We start from the raw sequence: 20,256 nt of genomic DNA on the forward strand, positions 1-20,256 counted from the left end.
ATCTATTTTTATATATTATTTTTATTTTAATAAGTAAATATTAATTTTATTATAAAATTAACTAATAAGATATATTTAAATATCTAAATTAAAATAATAGGATAATATAAAAAAATTTTAAATTGATGTCTATTTTAGTAATTTTTTATCTAAAAATGATTTTGAATAGTATAAACCAAACAACATTTATTTTATCATAATCTATTTTGATACAAAAATTATCAAACATAAATCATTTTAATACAAACTTATTTTTAATCAAAATTAAATTTGTAAAATTAATTTTATACAAACTCTTGTTTGTAAACTATAATCCAAACACACACTTAATAATTAGATTAGTGTTATATCTTTATACATTTAATCGTTAGATAAACATCATATCTTAGAATGAATAATTTTATAATATAATATCAGTCTATTTACCAGAATATTTTTACATTTCTCTCTTCGTAAAAACGGCATTGGAACACTAAAAACACTTGTAGCACTCCATGCTTCTAGAGCGGCACCGCAACCACCTACTGGAGCGCCTTCTTGGGTTCCTTAATGAATAAGAGTGGTGGTAACAAAATATGTTTTTTTAATTTTAATTTATTATTTATATTCATTAATAATTAAAAATTGAAAGATTTTAGAAACTCAAATAACTATTTAAAAAAAGAGAGAAATAAGAGTCAGAGATTGAAGAAGAAGAAATAGAGAGAATTGAATTTTGTAAATGTGCATTCTGTATTTGTTGCATCAGAATTGAGTTTTCAGGGTGAGTGTGTTTTTATAAGTACAAGTGCAACATAACTCTAGAAGCATTTAACTGAACACTAAATTGATTTTAGAAGCTTGATTGTAACTGAACTCTAATAAACTTACCCAAAACAGAAAGTGTACAGCTAAGCATATTAATAGCTCAGCAAATTAACCTCCTTCAAACTGACTTGTGATTCACGGAACTCAGCACACCAGCGTGAGTAGTTTTAGCAGCTTTCTATGACTTGTAATTTAGCACTCTTATAAAAATTAACTACAAAATAGATCTTTCATTAATAGTTAGAAAAATTATATTTGTTGTTAATTCAATTGATTTATTTGACACTAATTGATTGGTAAAAACTCGGTAACGTCAAAAAATTGATTGAAATATATCAATCGATTGAATTGCACACTTGAATATAAATTTTTTCCTATTCAATAGATTGAAAGTACAACATAATTGATTGAATTTTTCACTAATAATATGAATTTTTTCTTATTCAATCAATTGAATTACGCTCTAGAATATGAATTTTTTTCGTATTTAATCGATCGTATTAAATTTTGCACAAAAATATATGTGTACTTCTTCAGCTATTTTTCGATGACTTTTTAAATATATGTTTTCTGTTTTTAACTCTATAATTTTTTTCTAGTTTTATGCACTATATAAATATGTTGGTTTTAAAAAATTCATATTTTTATTATGAAGTAATATCATTTTTATTTATTATATCAACAACTATATTATACAAAAATTATGTTTTATCAATTATATTTTATTTAAAATAAATAATTTATTTAAAAAATTTATATTTTTATTTGTTTGCATTGTATTTATATATTTGCATACATTAATATTATTTTTCTTTAGATATTTGCCATATAAATTGATATTTATTAATACTTTAGGTAGAATTTTTTTATTTCATACCATATGTTTTCTGGGAATATAAATCTAATGCAAATTGTATGATAGGGCAAAGTATATATATCTTTAATTTCTTTAATACATGCAATAAATGTGTTTTGCATTTATTAATTTTTCCTTCTAATCTTATTAGTAAATTATGCACAAATATTGTATTTCAGAAACAAAGATACTAGAACTATATATTAATTATACACTACTTTTAGTAAATAGAAAAAAACAAGGAGTGAAAATGCATAATGCATGCTATTCAGTAAAAGAGTGTCTACTGTAATTTTTTTAGTCACTATTGAAATGTCTCTAAAATTAGATTTTCTGACATAAAAAATTTTAAGGAGTAAAATTATTGTGTATGTGTTTTTAATATATATTATTGTATAAAATATAAGTTTGATTTACATCCGATAATTATATATATTGTGTTAACTATCCTTTTTCAATCATAAGAAATATATAAAATAGATTAGTAGTTAAATGAAAATGATAGTAAAATACTATGAAGCACGGATACTAACATTTATTGACACTCGTTCGACACGTATTTGTCGTATTTAATGTGTCTTAATAAAAAGTAAAAAAAAATTTCGGACATATTTGGACATACCTAAATATCATCACGTATCAGCGTGTCCAGCCTTATTCTTAACATGTATTGTTGAAATGAGTTTAGAAATAATATATATTATTATTTATTAAAACAAATAATATTTTAGATACTCTTATATAATTAAAAAAAGACATTAAAAATAATTAAAAAATATTTTATATTTTAATAATAATAAAATATCAAAAATTCATTATAATTTATCTAAAAAATACTTTATATCCTATATATGTCGTATTTTCATGTCTTATAAGATTTTAAAATTCATATTTTCACATATCCCGTATCGTATTGTGTTTATGCCCGTGCCGTACATCATAGATAAAATATTAACGTGCAATAATGGTTAATTATTATAAGTTGCATAAAAAACTAAAAAATAAAATATAATTGTAATGTCTTGCACCAAGTTATCCGTATATGCAGCTTTAAGAGTATTTTTTAACGAATCAATTTTAGAAAAATATTCTCTTTTGGTAAATTCATTTCCCAAATTTTGTTTAAATTTATGTTGTTCATCCATCATGTCTTGATCATATATTATTACTAGTTTATCTTGTTGGTTAATGTCATTATTCTCCTGATACCGCTCATCTATCTCTGTATTTCTTAAATATATTTGACATGTTAAAACTGTCCAATAAAAAAAATTATTCAGTAAACTAGGTCATATAACACTAAAAAAAATAAAGCTCATACAATAAATGAAGTTTTAGAGTTTAGATAAATCTTTTTAAATAATTGATTGTTGTTTGTATAATAAAAAATTTATGAGTATATATAATTATTTTCTTCAACCAATCAATTAGATAATTTAATCAATCAATTATTTTTCTCAACCAATCAATTGGATAACTGAACAAATCAATTGTTTTCTTTATTCAATTGAATAGGTAATAAAATAGATTGACAGGTACAAAACTTACTTTTTTTTAATCCTTAAACAATAGATTTTTTTAAAGACAAAATATATTTTTTTACTGATCAATATATTGGTTAAAAAAAACATATTTTTTCACTATTTAATCGATTTTATGAATAACAAAAAGATCGTCTTATTATGAGAAATTGCAAAATAAAAGATTCTATTTACTAGCCAATCGAATTCGGATCAAAACAATCGATTGTTTTTTGAACGATTTAAAATAAAAAAAAATGCTTTCACGAACCAATCGATTACTACAATAAAAAAATCTATTAAATTTCTACAGATAGTTTGCATAACAATGAACAAGATAACTAAGGAAATTGATAAATAATTAATTGGATAATTGAAAAACAAATTGACGATACATTATACACTAATTATTAATCTTAGTATTAAAAAAGATAAGATTAGGATATCTAAATTAAAATAAAATTAAAAAAATTAAAGATAAAATTTTAAAAATAAGATTAATGAATAATAAAATAATAATTTATAAAGTAAAAAATAAATTTTAAAATTAAATATCAGGTAAAGGATTAATTTATAAATAAAATTAAATAAATATTTTTAGTAATTATTAAAAAAATTAAAAAATATATTTTATTATTATGACTGTTTAATAATAAGAATGTTGTTGGAATATCAAATTTTTTGTAAAGAGTGATGACTCAATATTAGAAAATGATAGAAAAATACAGAGAATGAAATAGGACGCGTAATTATCTTTTAATAATAATTATCTTTTAATAATCATTTAAAAAGACAGATGCTTACAAGTGTATCAAAATTAAATTAAAAAAATCCTACTTTTTACATTAATTACACAAACAATCATCTAAGAAATTGAATGTAATTGTGTAATTATAAAATATTTTATACTGCATCAAAATTAAATTTATAGTTTTTATTTTAATAAACACATAATAAATATATTTAAAGCTTTAATTTTATATTTGTATAAAAAAATTCAATTAATAACCATTATATTTTTAGTTTATATTAAAAAACATTAATTCTTTCTCAAGAAACAATTACCAGTGATCCCGAAAGGTTAGGAATCCTTGAGAAGAGAGTAGAAACCAGAAGCTCGAAAGGGAGATCGAGGTTGTGGGTTTGGGTTGAGGAGGGTGTAGTAACGAATTACAGTAATAATTAATAATAATATAAATATTTAATTGAGATAGAAAAATAGAATCCGAAGATGAAGGACCTTGGAATCGATGAAGAAAAACCCTAAGATAAGGAAGAACGAAGAAGAAGAAGGAGGAGGAGGAGGAGGAGGAGGAGGAGGAGTGGTAGATGCTGGTGGCGGAAGGAACAGAGTGGGATCTGAAGTGGTTCCTTCAGTGGCTCTCCGCACTTGTTATCGCCCTTGCCTTGCACACTTTCGTTAAGGACACAGCCTCTAAGTACTTTCAACGTAACAGCAATAACCGTTTCGATAACCACCTCCAACAACCAATGCCTGGCGTTCTCGACGACCCTTCCTGCGCCGCGTGTGGAGCACGCGCCACCAAGAAGTGCTCGCGATGCAAAGCTGTTCGATACTGGTTAATTTTCTCTTTTCCTTTTCATTATTTATTGTTAATTATTTATTATTATTACGATTAGAATTAGAATAAATATTCAGATTGGTTATTGCCATCTTGTGGAGTTTAATTTTGATGCCCTAACGATATAGTTGAATCAAATTCACATGCTTTTGATGATGTTTTAAGAATGAGTATATGTTTGTGTATCGACCAATGATCATTGACCATGCATATAAATCAAATCCTAGTACAAAACAAGAAAATAATTTTCAATGTACGGGGTAAGCAGTTTTAGTTATTTGGTTGTTTTTTAGCATAGTCTGGTACTTTTTTTTTTTTAAATTTCTATGAGTACTGAAATTAAATCCATAAAGTAATAATCAATTTAAGGAATATATTGATGTCTATTTTCAATATAGAAGGATCAAATTGAGGTTTAAAACTTTTTAATCAATACATGAATAAACTTGACATGTATGTATCTTTGGAGGACTAATTTGAGTATCAGTATTTACTTTTGTTAAATTACCACTATTGGTTATTATAATTTGTGGGGTTGTATTTGGTAAAACCATATGGCATTTGCAATTGCTTTACTTTTGAGTTTTTAGAGTTCGCTTAACTTTTATGCTTCAAATTGATATAACATAATTATTTCCCGGTTACATATGAAGCTGACAATTTAGATTGACATTTTTCAATTTCATCTTTTATTTTCTAGTAGCAATGGTTGTGTTTTTATTTATTTACATTTTGTTTAATTTAGCTTGACATCAATGAAAATCTGCATGGTTTTTTCTGATATAATATAATTAACTGTAAGTACTAGATAAATAGGGGCAAAAGCTGAAAATTTGGGTTTTTGTTTTTACGTGTGTCAATCAAATTTTCAGCTCGCAAGAATGCCAACAGTCACATTGGAAGTCCGGACATAAGGCGAAGTGTACAGTAAATTCGAAACAAAATGGGACTACTAATTGTGTGTCAAAGCCTTCGGCAGCTGGGGAGAAAAGTTCATCTTCAATTGCACTGATACCAAGTTCCAAAACTTCGAGGCCTATCAAGAAGCCTAAAGATGTAATTTTCTATCATAATCTTTATTGACAAATTTACTTTTTTCTTTGCTTTGCTTACCATAGGACCTAGTTTGCCTAAGGCATACTGCCACTCTGAGATGATAGAAGACTAATGCCTTGAGGCCAGAGATGCGATAAGATTAATATTATGACCTTTCAGTTTGGTTATGTTAAGTGTAATTCTTTTAATATGGAACACCAAGCTAACTTAGCCATCATCTAATGGTAGATGATGGATGAGTCAACAATGTCCTATGTAAAATGAGTACAACAAACATCAACGAACATTTTTCTTTGCAATTTACAAAACTCTTGAGCTACTTGTAGCTAAGCACCAACCACTTGATTTTCTTTTTAACAGTCTCACCATTTACCCTGTGTAGCATCAGAATTAGCAAGTTAGATGGTTGGTATTTCACAGATTTTCCATAATGTCGTCAATTTGTCACTAAAACCTTATACCATCCCTGGGAAGCAAAGGCACACCCTCAGTGACTAGGGCATTGCCTCAACCAGCAAAAGATGCTGACCCTTTTGGAAATTGGTGTTGGAACCTTTGATATACTGTCTTATTCTGTAGTTAAATCTTATGTATTTTCTCTCTTGCACTCCTAACCCATACTTGTCTCATTTTTTTCAGGTTCTTTTTCCTTACGATGAATTCATTAAATTCTTTAACTCGGAAAAGCCAGGATTTCCTCCTTGTGGACTCCTGAATTGTGGAAACAGGCATGTCCTTGTCGCTCACAAGATTTTGCTTAATAATGCTGGAAAAATGTTATTTGTACATATGTGGATTGGGTGTGGATTCCACTTAAACAGGTCCACATCAAATTCAGTAGTGGATCGGTGTGATTGACATGCTGTTACGCACCCCATATGTACAAATAACACAAATCATTATGCTATCATCAATAAATTGCATTAGAGGATCAGAGTGAAATTAACATTCATTATGAGTCTTTGCAGTTGCTTTGGAAATGTGGTTCTTCAGTGTCTCTCGTTCACAAGGCCACTTGTTGCATACTTGCTGGAAAAGGGCCACCACAGAGAATGTAATGTCATAACTCAGACCTTTTGATTCTTGCTGGATCTCAACTATCCATGATGCCTTATTTTGTTAGTGTGGTTTTTCAGGCAGTTGCAATAGTGATTGGTGCTTTCTTTGTGAATTTGAAGCTCATGTTGAAAGAACAAGGTCAAGTTCTCAGGCATTTTCTCCGACCAGTATTCTTTCCCGTTTGTCTAATATTAGTGGTACTTTGGGTTGTGGAAGTCAAGAAGATGCTCATGAGTTCATGAGGTTTGTATTTTATTCTCACATTGTTATTTCACTTTTCATGTACATTGGACTGCTTTGAAAGGGTGTATATCTTATGTATTGTTTGGCAATATATGAAGGTCTTTCTTTAATATATTTTTTCTCGAACTTATTTTTTTAGATTATGCATTGATGCTATGCAATCTGTTTGCCTTGATGAATTTGGTGGAGAGAAGGCCGTCCCTCCTAAGCTTCAGGAAACAACTCTTATTCAACACATTTTTGGTGGCCGGCTTCAATCCGAGGTTAGACATCAAATAAGACGGAAATTTATATGCTATGATTATATGCTTCTTGCTATGGCTTCTTTTTCTTTTTAAAGTTTGAACTGAAGAAGTTAGTCTAGCCTCAAGAGTTTAGGCTACATGGTAGACACTCCATTTGAGATTGGACTTTGGAAAATAGCATGATATCCTGTTCAATTTCTGTGTTAGAAAACAGTTTTCACTGATCTATAATTTAGCTCATAATGATGACTTGGAACCTGCAACACTCTGTATTTGAAAGCGAATTATATTCTCCCTTTTGGCTTTGTTGTTATACGGATAAGATTCAAAGCTGCGTGTCATGTATAGCTTTTTTGGTTATAGTTTCTTCGTGGAGTAGTCTTTTCCTTATAAGAGATTAAATCTTAATAGGTTTTGTGGCCAAATATCAGTTTTTGTCTTTTGTGTTATATTGATTCTAAATGGATATGGCTGTTTCATTCTGTTAATTTTTTTCTTGTGAAATATAGGTGTTTTGCACAAAATGTGAAAATATTTCAAAACAGTATGAAAATATGATGGACTTGACTGTTGAAATTCATGGAGATGCTGCCTCCTTAGAAGAATGTCTAGACCAGTTTACAGCCAAGGAGTGGCTCCATGGAGAAAATATGTATAAATGTGATGGGTAAGGATACCCTGTATATCAAAAAATACTAGCAATAATTTTATTATCAATTTTTTGTCTTTATCCCCAACCCCATGTCATTGATATGAGCATCCTTTAAGAATTCTATGTAGTTAACAATAACTTCTTTTGAACTTGGAATGTTTGATTTATTGAATGTAAAGGACATGAGGATTGTTTCAACTTTCAAGGGAAGTTTTCACAGGCTTCAATTTTAATGAGGAAAATATTATGGCTTCGAAAATTTCATGCCATTTTATATGAAGATTATGCGACTATTTGCTAAGAATCATTTTTGTCCTGAGAGCTAACCATCCCTCCCTCTTTTGCCAAGCTATCCACTTTTGCCATGTGCAAACCCTGTTTTAAACATATGTTTTGCTGCTGTTTGGCAGGTGCAAAGACTATGTTAAGGCGTGGAAGCGTCTCACTGTGAATCGTGCCCCGAATATTCTTACAATTGCCTTAAAAAGATTTCAGGTCTGTGTAGTACATTCACGGACAACAAATGCATGAAAATAGATGTTAATTGTTGTAATTTGTATGTGTATGTTTATTAATTTACCATAATTGTACACCATACTTGGGGCATATTTCTGTAAAGTGTTGTGTTTTGGACTTCCTTGTCAGATTTTCTCATGTTCTTTTTGGGGTATTATACTTGCAGAGTGGCAGGTTTGGAAAACTTAACAAGAGAATATCATTCCCTGAGACTTTAAATCTTAGCCCCTATATGAGTGAAGCTGGAGATGGATCTGACATTTACAAGCTATATGCTGTTGTAGTCCATATTGATATGCTAAATGCTTCATTCTTCGGCCACTATATCTGCTACATCAAGGATTTCAATGGAAACTGGTATAGGATTGATGATTGGAAGGTAAACTTTTTTCATCCCATTGAATTATGAATTTTTTCTTTATGGTCATCAATTTTTGCATATACGGTGCTTGAGCCCTAAGTATCCTCGTATGGGTTGTGTTACATTTATTAGGTCACGAAGGTGGACATGGAGGAGGTACTTTCTCAAGGTGCATACATGCTATTGTATAACAGGTAATTGTTGTGACTGTTTTAGAGAGGCTAATGATCTCCATCTTTTGCTCTCTGAGACTCTGACATACTATCTCTGTCTTATTTCTTCTTTCTCACTGCTCCGTGCCAATGTTACTTGTGTTTGATTGAAATGTGATTTGAATGTTCGTATGTAGTATAATATCTCTTCAGCCTCAATTAATGTTGAACCTTGAATTTTTGTTGGATAATTCCATTTTTCTTATACGGATATGAAATGAGTTTTTCATCTTTAAAAGCTTATTTTAGTTATTTTGCTTAAATAGGTTTGTGCTAACAACTAGTTCCAATAATCAAATTCGGAGCCAATGCATGCAGCTTTCATTAACTTTTTCCTACTATTACTTTATGATTGAGGTGGCTAGTATTGCTTGATTTGATCCTGAACAGGTCTAGTGCTCAACCATCCAGCCTTCAAATTCAAGCAACGGAATCATCAGAACCAGCACCGGCGCAAACGGTTAAGGTGGAACGAGAGCAAGGTCCAAATGAACTAGTTGAATGCCTCTCAAATATGAATGCTCAGGCTGCGACTTGCAATGGAGCTCGCGAGGTTTCTCCATCTTATAGTAGTCCAGAACCGAAGGTCTCTGGCAACAAATATGAGCCTCTGTCTGGAATGAACGCTGATGCCAAAGGAGAGCATTCTGAGGATGTCGATATTAGTGATGCTGAGCCAACCGATGTTACAAATATTTCCAGTAGTAAAGTTGAATCATCCGACATACCCATTTCTCCAGCCGACAAAGATTCGCGGAACGCAGACATGGACCAATCCCAAGCGAAGACATCTAGCTGCACAGAAAAGAAAGACGACACTCATACAGTTAGGTCTGGCCCCTCTGCAGTTTCGCCAACCAATTTTGCTGTTTCAATGGGTCGTCAAAACATGGGAGAGAACTTGGAACATAATACAGAAGTGGTTAAATGCAAGTTGTCAACAACAAAAGATAATGCATACTGTGCCAATGGCAATGGCAACGGCTATGCCAGTGCTAACAAATCCATTACTGCAGTTGAGGATGCTGAAACTGACCAAGGAAATGAAGCTAACAAAGTAGGAATAAAAGGGGACAAGTTAATAATGTAGGTGCTTCTTTATTTTTCTGGGCTTCTTTTTTTTCTCTTAATATTATTTGATTATCCCATCACCTAAAAGAGGTGGTGAGTTGGGAAATTTTTGTCTCAGGTTAACATTATTTGCAGGAACTTTATATCTTATTGTAACTGTGTTATATGGATACTCTAATTTATTAATATTGATAGAATAAAATTTTACAGCCCCTTGTTTCACTAATCCTTTTACACCTTTTAAATAAGAGGAGCAAAATAATTCTAGATTTCTGCTTATTGCTGAGGATGGTACTACCTAATCTAATTTCATAAATAAGAAAATTTTCTTCTTGCTTCATCAAGATAATAATTTGAGTGCACGTGTCATGCTTATGGTGGCTTTTTTATTTATTTAAAGTTTAATTATTTTGTAGGTCTCTATAGGTTCATTAAATTTTCAATTAAGTCCTTATATTTTTTTTCTTTTTAATTGAATTCTTATATCATATTTTTTGTAATTTAGTCTTTATTAATATTAAATGTCTAAAAAATGCTAGTGAATCGTGAATTTATTTATCTACTTGTATCTTTTACGTATAATAGGTTCATATGAGATGAAATTTCTTCCTATTTTATTTTTTTCTTCTACTTTCTCTCTTTATTAGTTGTGTCTAATTATGGTAAGAGGTATGATGCTTGTGGGAGGATGCCAAAATACAATTTTTTTGAGTGGATTAATGATGATGATGATGGTTTGAAAAAGGGGTGGCAAAAAAAATAGGATGGGAGGGTTCACTATTTTTGTGTGGTGACAAATGCTTCGAATTTCTGGAACAAAAAGAAATCTAAATAGAAGATTTATTTCTTGCTCTAGTAGAAGATGCAAATTTTTTAAATGGGTTGATGAAAGTGATGCAACAAGAAAAAAAGTATCTGCTGCGGTTGGAGTTGTAGCCTGTAGGAACACAAAATTATGGTAAGTTGGAAGCTGAAATAAGGAAATTAGATGCACAAACAAAAAAGATAGAGAAATTAAGCATGGAGATAGAGAGATTGATTGTGAAATCTAAACAAATAGATGCTTGTGTGAGTAGATTGTGTGATGAGTCTAATGTTGTTCAATAACAACTTGAGAAATTAGAAGACAATATAAAAAATCAATGCAAAGTGTAATATATTGTTGATAGTCACAATTATCATTTATGCCTTAAAGAAGATCTTTCATGATCATCAATTGAATTTTATAAGATTCTATTTATTTTATCTCTGAACTTTGATTAATATTCTTAAATTGAATCGTTATCTCAAAATATCATAAACAGTTATTCTCTCAATATAAATTTAGATTAACTCTTAAATTCGTATCAAAATTTGAAAAATTGACTCATTCTTTAAATATTCAAATTTTACAAAATCAGAATTAGACGGGCTAAATCTGTTTCGGAATATTTTTAATGTTTACTTTTGTCATATGACTGAAAATTGATAATTCAATTTATTGCGATACAAATTCTTTATTTATTAACTAGTGTATCAATTGATCCACTTTTTATATATTATAGATGTGTTAAAATAATAAAAATAGAAATAGTTGAAATGATAACTTGTTTATAAATCAGCGAACAACTCTTAAGTTCTAGTTATGAAAATAACAAAATATTTTTTTTATGAATTATATATAATAAAGAGTATTTTAGGAAAAAAATTAGACACAACCTTTTTTCATATTTTCATTATATATAGTACTAGAATTATAAATATAACACTAATTAGAAGAGAGAGTAGTGTCAATAGAACAAATTAAAAGGTATTGCTTATATGATCTAATTTTTGAGAGTGATAGTGTTTGTGTAACTTAGTAAGTTACCCTACTTTGATAAATTCTATGTATATAATACTCAGAATGTACAGAAGGAGCCATTTAATTTCATTAACTTTAATATAAATAGATTCTTCATAAGAAGTTTATTAGAGCCTTCCTATGTTTCTTTTTTTCATTGGGTATAGGAACCTTTGTAGCTTTAGGGCGTGTGAGAATCTGCTTAAGGTGAAAGCACACGAGGAGAAGCAGAAAAAAAAAAAAAAGAAACCAATATCATTTAACAGCTTTTACTTTATCTATAACCCTTCCCACTAATCTTAACCTAATCTAGTTATCTGTTTTAGGAATTTAAAAAGAAAAATAAAATGCTTTTCTTGTGGATGGGGCTTTCAGCATTGACTTATGTATATAGTATATAAAAAAGAGAAAAAGAAAAAACAAAAACATTAGATGCCTTAACGAGGAGAAAAAAAAAAGGAACAAAAATGAGTGTTTTTCTTCCTTTTAGTTTTACTTTGGTTATGGTCAGCTGAAAAAAAAAAAAAGTCATCACATCCAATTTCTTCTTTGACAATTGACATAGCCAATGATCCACTTTGAAACCTAATTGTCTTTATTCTCTTTTATAATATGCAAAGTTGGTAGGGTTAGAGATTATTAAAGTGATTATATAAATAAAGAAGTGTTGCTATGAAGTATGAAGTGTTTTCTTGTTCGTGTGTAGTGTATTTGCTTTTCTCATTTTTCAACTCGAATCCAAAGCAAAGTGTACTAAGGATTATAAGTAGAGTCAACGATTTATATTATGTTATACCTCATCAATGTTGTAAAATATTTATACTAACACCAACTCATCATTTTCTTTAGCTCTTACCAGTTAATTTGAATAAAATACTTTCCATTGAATTACATGAATTTTAATAAAGCAAAAAGATATAATAATAATAATAATAATAATAATAATAATAATAATAATAATAATAATAATAAAATTTTAGCTTTGGTCTTTATAACATATTTTATGATCATAAAGTCTTATAGTTGAAGCTTTGATTCTCTTATTAAGAGCTTAAAAAAAGGAAGCTGAATTCTAGAAACTAATCATTTATTTTAAAAACAAAACATCTTTTGTGCACATATAAAAAATTAAAAATCTTCAAAACCTAAAATCAAAGAAGTGAAAAAAAAAAAGAAAAACTAATACTTAACTAATTGTAGGCAATATAACCTAGATTTTTTTTTTCTTCTAAAATTAGGAATGAGACTCGAATTCGAGACCTTTATATGAAAATGAAAAAATTATGTCATTTGAATTATAGGTAGTTAGCAATATAACCTAGACTTACAACATTGCATATAATAAAAATAATAACAACAACTTATGTTGTATGCCAACAACTTAAAACGTAATCTTCATGTTTTGTAAACCTAAATTGTGGTTAGGAACTTAGTATAGACAAAGAGATGTAACATGTAAGAGACACTACTTTACCAAAAGTAATAAGTATCCAAAGTTTACAAAGGAAAAATGCATAGCCAAGTTCTCTTATATATAATAGCACTTCAATATCATATGATTTTGCACCCGACATTATTTGACATTAAAATCCACCCACTCGTGTGTTGTGTCTCAATTGTCAACCATCCAAAAAATAAAAAATAAAAAACTATTTTATTTTTGATTTATTTAAGAAAAGAGTACATTACATTACACAGCAACACAGGAAGCTTCCTACATCACTGAGTTGAGTTACCCTTTTTCTCTTTTCCACTTTTTCTCGGATTTTCTTGCTATTCACCAAACACAAACACACTCTTTTTAAGAACACAATCTATCACTTCACTTCACTTGTGTTCTGTTCTATTCACCACCTTCTCTGCTTATTGTTCTTGCTGCTGCTTCTCACTCAACAGTTTCACTTCTATCATCAGGTACATTCATTTCTTCCCTTCTTTTTTTTTTAGTTTTCACTCATTTCTCATTTGTTATTGGACTGGAAACCCCTTCTAATGAGAGTGTTTTGGATGGCATTTTCTCTTCCAAAAGAAAATGAGGCTCCATTATTTGAAATTTTTGGGTTCTTTTCCTATAGTTTCAGTTCTTTTCATGTTTTGCTTCTAAAATCTATAGCATATGTTGTTAAGCTAAGTGTTCATTTTTCCTTTTTCTCTATTTTTGGAGTCTTTTGTGAGTTTTTTTTTGAAGTGTGTAGATTGGTTATCAGAGTTCAACAACTATTGCAAATCCTAGGAGAAAAGTTTTGATCTTTTGCATGTTTGTTAATTATCTTCTAGATTGTTAGTGATATATTTCTGGTTCATTTTTTGCAAGTTTTTATTCATTTTTTCTTGGAAATGTTGATTTCTTGATGACATTTTGGACAATTTGTTGTTGGTTGCAGTTTGTTTTCGAGATTTCGGGTTAATGGAACTTGGTTTGAAGAGAAAGTTACCACAAAATGACTTTTCTATGGATGAACTCAATGAAGATCTCTTGGAAAGGATACTTTCATGGCTCCCAACTTCAGCATTCTTTCGCCTCAATTCTGTCAGCAAAAGATGGAAATCTGCTGCTAATTCTGCGAGTTTCAAGCTCGCCTGCTCGCGAATTCCTTCCCGGGATCCTTGGTTCTTGATGGTTGCTCCAAACCTCAAGCAATCTGTTGTGTTTAACTCTGCTGAAAACAGTTGGAAAAGGCTCAATTATCCGTGCCATCTTCGCGAAGATTCCGACCAAGGTTGCATGCCAGTTGCAGCCTCTGGTGGCCTAGTTTGCTACCGGAAATCGTCCGGAAATTTCATCGTGTGCAATCCAGTGACAGGGTCTTGTAGCAAACTCCCACCATTGCATTTTGCCTCAGAAAATCATCAATCTCTCAATGCAGTTGTGATGAGTAGTACAACTTCAAATGGCCAACAATCCTACAAGATTGTGTTGGTTCTTGGTGAAATTCCAAATCTTTTCCTTAAATTCTACAATTCAAGCTCTGGTTGTTGGGAAGATGAGTCTGCACTGAAGAAGAATGTTGATGATAGTTCAATGGATTGTGATTCGACCGATGCCAATGTTGTTTACTTCCTTAGCACAACAGGAACTGTGGTTGCTAGTAACATGCAGAGAAGCCCATCAAAGCAATATTCATCAGTTATTACTTACAAAGACGGCCGGGAGACAGTCTACTTCCTTAGCTCATCCGGGACAGTAGTAGCTTGTAATTTGGCAGACAAGTCCTTCTTTGAGTATCCCAGGTTGTTGCCTGTTTTCAGCGAGTATTCTATCGATATTGCAGTGTGTAATGGTGAACTGGTAGTTGTTCTGCTATCAGAATTCTTGGAGAGTGCTAGTCTTAGGGTGTGGAAATACGATGAGGCTAACCGGCGCTGGCAACAGATTGTAGTGATGCCAGCAGCTATGTCTCATGAGTGGTATGGAAGGAAGGTGGATATTAACTGCGTCGGAGCAGGCGATCGGATATTTATATGCTTGAACTCTCCTGAGATTTGCACTTATATAGTGTGTGATTTGGTGACCAACACTTGGGTTGAATTGCCAAAATGTTGCATTAATGGTGAAGTCATGGAATTCATGTCTGCATTTTCATTTGAGCCTAGGATAGAGGCTTCTGTATGAATTTGATTATCATACTACTTTCTTGTGTTCTGTTAGCACATTTTTTTATTCATTTTTTACATTTGTATCCAGTGACTAGTATTATCAATTAATGTCCTTGTTGATGATTCTTTTAATAATGTGTAGTTATGCTGCCAATGTTCACATGAATGTTTTAAGAGTTTTGATCAATTGTGAAGCAAACTTGCTTAATATACCTTTTGAGAATGTTTTATGTGTTCATTTTGGCAGTTAAATTAGTTTTGGAAGTAAATGATATGAAGATTAATGTGACAATTCAATCAATCATAGTAACCTTTTTGAGCTGGTTAACAACTAATTATTTTCAGAGCTAAACTTAACTCCAAGCCATCATAAGTAATTGAGGATGTTGAGATGGAAAAATAGATCTGATGCATATGTTATTATGGTATTAAAGTTTGCATTGATTGTGAAGCAGGTTTATACGTTTATTTATATATAATAGGTATTAAATTCAAGTGAGTTCAACATGGATTATTCTACCAAGTTCAAGACATGTCTTTAGATTTAAAGAAGGATTAATCCCTTGTGAATCTGAGTTTCATTTAAATGGACAGATTCGAATCTCTAATATTTAGTTAGATGGACGAATGAGTTTACTACTTGATCAACTTAAGTTGGTTCAATAGAATGTCATTAAATAAGATATTGTTGAATACAGTTATGACAATGATAATTGTTTCATAAATTGATAAATATGTATATAATAAATTAAATATTAAAAAAAATCACTTTAAAATAAAAAATTGTAAAATTTTAGACTCTCTAACACAGTACCACTGATCTAATATTGGAATATAATTCTTCCAATTCCGTATATGCTCATATAATTGATTCATTATTTACTGTTTATATAAAAAAGTTTAACGTTACATTCAAATTGAATCTTTATAAAAAATATTTTTGTTAAAAAAAAGAAAATCTAAATATTTATTTAAAAACTATTTAATATAAAAAAAAGAATTCTATTTATTTTAAAAATATTTTTATTTGAAACTTAATTTTTTTATTTAGAATAACTAATATATTAATAGAAAAGAATTCAAATTTAAAGAGTTTGTGAATAGATTTAAAAATCAAATTCTTTTTGGCCTGATTTATAAATAAAAAAATTAAAATTAAAATTATAAAAAATTTAAATAATTTATTTTTAATTATTTTAAAACAAAAAAATTCAATTCTTGAATAATTTTTAATTCTTAAATTTGAGTATTTTAAATTTTAAATTTTACTTTAAAAAATAAAATATAATCAATCATCATTTATTTTATATTTAAAACAAAAAAACTATAAAAAATATATTTAATAATAAAAAAATTTTAATTTATCTTCTAAAATAAAAATCTAAAATTTATAGATCCAAATTCCTAATTTCTAGCCTTCCAAACAAATTCTGCCTACGCCGTTGCTTGGCAACAGCCAACCGGTCAATTTCTCTCTTTTGGTTTTCCTCTCCTTTTGAGCATTAGACTTTAGTTACACGTGGCATAGAACTATTGGCTGAGTTTCTGAGACATCAGTAGACGCGCTTGTAGAGGATCGTTCCGCTGGTTTCCCCCTCCGGAAGAAACAAAGCTATTTCAGAAGGAACAGCCGAACAGAAAAGAAGAAGAAGAACAAGGGTTTCTGAATTTTGATAATTCGATCTGAATCTAATAGGAAAAAGAAATCATTTCAATTTCATATATAAAATGGAATCGGAGGATTCGGTGAGACTAGAATTGGAAGAATTGCAGAAGCAATTGGGGAAGAAGCAAAGATTCGAGAGCGCTGTTTCCTCTCTCAAATCCATGCTTCAGAGCAAATATCTATCAGCTTCTCCATCTCTTCGTAAATCTGTATGCTTCTTTTCTTCTTCTCTTTTTATTTATTTATTTTAATTTTTTTGTTAATTCATATTCAATTTCCCAATTCTGTTTTTCCGACTAGTTAGAAGTGTTATGAGTTGGTTGTTATTCTTTATTCTTGGAAAGAGCAGATTTTTTTTAATGTGCTAGGGTTGATAAGTATGGATGGTTGAATATAATAATAAATATACAAAATATATAAAATGTTCATGAATTGGTTCTGATTACTGATTTTTCTGATTGATGTTTTCTTTTAATTTTTAATTTTTGCTAATAATGATTTGTTGTTAGATTATATGTAACAAAGTGACTATGACTTACTATAAACATTGATTTGGCTTATGATGTGTAACTTCCCTTATCCTTGAAATTTGATATACAAAAGAAATGTTGCTAGTCTTTGGTGAAGAATTAAAAACCAGTTTTGACTGTGGTGATGTTGGACTGTTGGTGGCAGTTTTATTCGGTTATATGCCGAGTTGCTACTGTGTTGAAGACTAGATATACGGCACCGGGTTTCTGGAATGCTGGCCTAGGCCTGTTTGAGCAGGCTCAATTACTTGTTACTGAGCCTTCTGAGAAGGAGCACTTGAAGACTTGCATTGCTCAGGCCAGGGAACACTTGCATTTAGAAGATAACCCATCACAAACCTCGCAGCCTGCAGCGCAGAATAATACGAATGGAGGTGATTTTCTTTAAACAAATATATGTTTTTTTTTCTCTATTTTCTTGAGGTGCTATTTATTTTTGTATGTGTTCATTTATCGCGTACTGTGTTGTTTCAGGATATCTTTTCGAGGGGCATCTTACTGTAGATCCTGAACCTCCTCAGCCTCAATGGTTGGTGCAGTCAAACCTCTTGTCAACTGCTGCTACTTTGTTTGCTGCTGAATCGTCTCAAGGTTCGGCAGCAACTGATACCACACCAGAGAATGCAGCTAATGTGCTTCAAGAGCTTATAGATAGATTGGAAGAAGTCATGCCCCTGGTATTCATTGAAAATCCTTTTATATGTTTCTTCTAAACTCTCGTTATTTAGATTATAATACTTCCCATTTAGGTAAGTTTAAAGACAGAATTACAATGTGGTTTAGTTGTACTTGGAAACATAAGTAAGCCTAGATATTTGGGGTTTGTTAACAAATTATTTAGGCCTAACTTGAGTGCACCTAGTTAAATTTGAGCAAGCATTCCTTTAAGTTATATTTGAGTACTTATTCATGTCACACATAAGATAAGGAACCAAAAGAGACTTCATAAATATAAGCAAGGCTCATTTTACCTCTCTATAAATGATGTTCTTTTTCACTTTCTGCTTTGGTGGATCTGTCATCAATATTGGTACATCAATAAGACAGTAACTAGATATAAATAACCTACCATTCAATTGAACTCATATTGTTTAGTGCTTGGTTGGATTATTATTTTATTTTATTTTCTTGCATGCTTTTTTTATTGTGTGCATGTTTTCTGGTATGATCAAAAGTGCCATTGCTACACTTTGCATTGCTTTATTAACGACAATTTGCTGTAATTTATTATGGTTAGATGATTGAAGATGGTCCTATGGCTCCAAGGGCCCCTCCTGCCAGTAAAGAAGTCGTGGCGAGACTTCCTGTCATTACTCTCACAGAGGAAATACTGGCTAAGCTGGGGAAAGATGCAGAGTGTGCAATTTGCAGGGAGAACCTGGCTGTAGATGACAAAATGCAAGAGTTACCTTGCAGGCACACTTTCCATCCACCGTGTCTAAAACCATGGCTGGTATTATTCGTAACATCCCAGATTCATTCGTGTTCTATGATTTGATTATTTATTTGATTTTTTTAATAAACCATCAATCTTTTCCCTGACCAAAAACACAAGGGACAAAGTTGCAACTCAAAATTTCAGAGTAACAAATTTGTTCCTCGCTGAGAAGATACTTAAATCATCATATATGGATTTTTATGGAATGACAATTTTGTCACCCTTTTGTCATCTGTGTTTCTTTTTGGGAACAAGATTAGGGTTTACTCTTTTATTCTTGAAGCAAAGTTATGTTTCTGATAATGTGGCATTCTATAATTGAATGAGACGATTAGATATATGGTATGATCAATTTGATCATTGATGTGGTAGGATGAACACAATTCTTGTCCGATATGCCGGTATGAGCTGCAAACTGATGATCATGCCTATGAGAGCTGGAAGGAACGGGAAAAGGAAGCTGAGGAGGAGAGGAAAGGTGCTGAAAATGCCGTTAGAGGTGGTGAATATATGTATGTCTAGATGGCTATTCAGTGTAGGGTTAATATACATAATAACATGGTGGTGCAAAACTGTTATAATTTATAAGGTTTCAATTGGTGAAAAGTATAATATCAGGTGTATTCTTTGTCATATCAAGCAATAGATTTATGTTTCCTGCTAAAGCCTTAAGCTTTTTGGAGGTTCTCTTATCATGGTTGTCCCTTGAAGTGCTGTTCATATCTCAAGTTTGCATTGTTATTGAGCAAAGATTGTTGTACTAAATTTCGTTATCGGCCGCTTTTTTATTTTATTCAATAATATTTAAAAGTTAGCAAACGTTCTAAAGAGGTTAATTAAAAATACTACAAAAAAAGCTTTTATAGAAATTACAAAATACATGTTAATTTTTACTTTCTTAACTAATTCGTAACTATATCCATATTTAAAATGTAATTTATCAAATTGATTTAACTTTTAAATTTTATATTAGATAGAGAGAGAGAAAAGGGATGCGTAAGAGATAAGGTTGAAATTTGGGA

At 30.4% G+C, this 20,256-nt stretch overlaps 3 protein-coding genes across 3 annotated transcripts; all 3 read left to right on the forward strand.

The window, feature by feature from the left end:
• The first annotated feature begins 4,244 nt into the window (after positions 1 to 4,244).
• On the forward strand, positions 4,245 to 10,389 carry LOC130932670 (ubiquitin carboxyl-terminal hydrolase 18-like). Its single transcript, XM_057862059.1, has 11 exons — positions 4,245 to 4,763; positions 5,639 to 5,822; positions 6,462 to 6,550; positions 6,791 to 6,876; positions 6,959 to 7,124; positions 7,264 to 7,387; positions 7,879 to 8,036; positions 8,432 to 8,516; positions 8,704 to 8,916; positions 9,031 to 9,092; positions 9,501 to 10,389. Exons 1-11 carry the CDS (start codon positions 4,513 to 4,515, stop codon positions 10,198 to 10,200), a joined length of 2,118 nt encoding a protein of 705 aa, XP_057718042.1. The 5' UTR covers positions 4,245 to 4,512; the 3' UTR covers positions 10,201 to 10,389.
• A 3,430-nt stretch (positions 10,390 to 13,819) lies between these two features.
• LOC130936530 (F-box only protein 13-like) lies at positions 13,820 to 15,755 on the forward strand. Its single transcript, XM_057866615.1, has 2 exons — positions 13,820 to 13,917; positions 14,388 to 15,755. Exon 2 carries the CDS (start codon positions 14,411 to 14,413, stop codon positions 15,614 to 15,616), a length of 1,206 nt encoding a protein of 401 aa, XP_057722598.1. The 5' UTR covers positions 13,820 to 13,917; positions 14,388 to 14,410; the 3' UTR covers positions 15,617 to 15,755.
• Positions 15,756 to 17,140: 1,385 nt separating this feature from the next.
• On the forward strand, positions 17,141 to 20,007 carry LOC130932772 (E3 ubiquitin-protein ligase AIP2). The gene is made up of 5 exons (XM_057862187.1): positions 17,141 to 17,475; positions 17,942 to 18,170; positions 18,271 to 18,473; positions 19,034 to 19,249; positions 19,607 to 20,007. The coding sequence occupies exons 1-5, from the start codon at positions 17,329 to 17,331 to the stop codon at positions 19,754 to 19,756; spliced, it is 945 nt and encodes a 314-aa protein (XP_057718170.1). The 5' UTR covers positions 17,141 to 17,328; the 3' UTR covers positions 19,757 to 20,007.
• The last annotated feature ends 249 nt before the right edge of the window (positions 20,008 to 20,256 follow it).

The sequence above is a fragment of the Arachis stenosperma genome, chromosome 6 (genome assembly GCF_014773155.1).
Source record: "Arachis stenosperma cultivar V10309 chromosome 6, arast.V10309.gnm1.PFL2, whole genome shotgun sequence".
NCBI classification, from domain to species: Eukaryota; Viridiplantae; Streptophyta; class Magnoliopsida; order Fabales; family Fabaceae; genus Arachis; species Arachis stenosperma.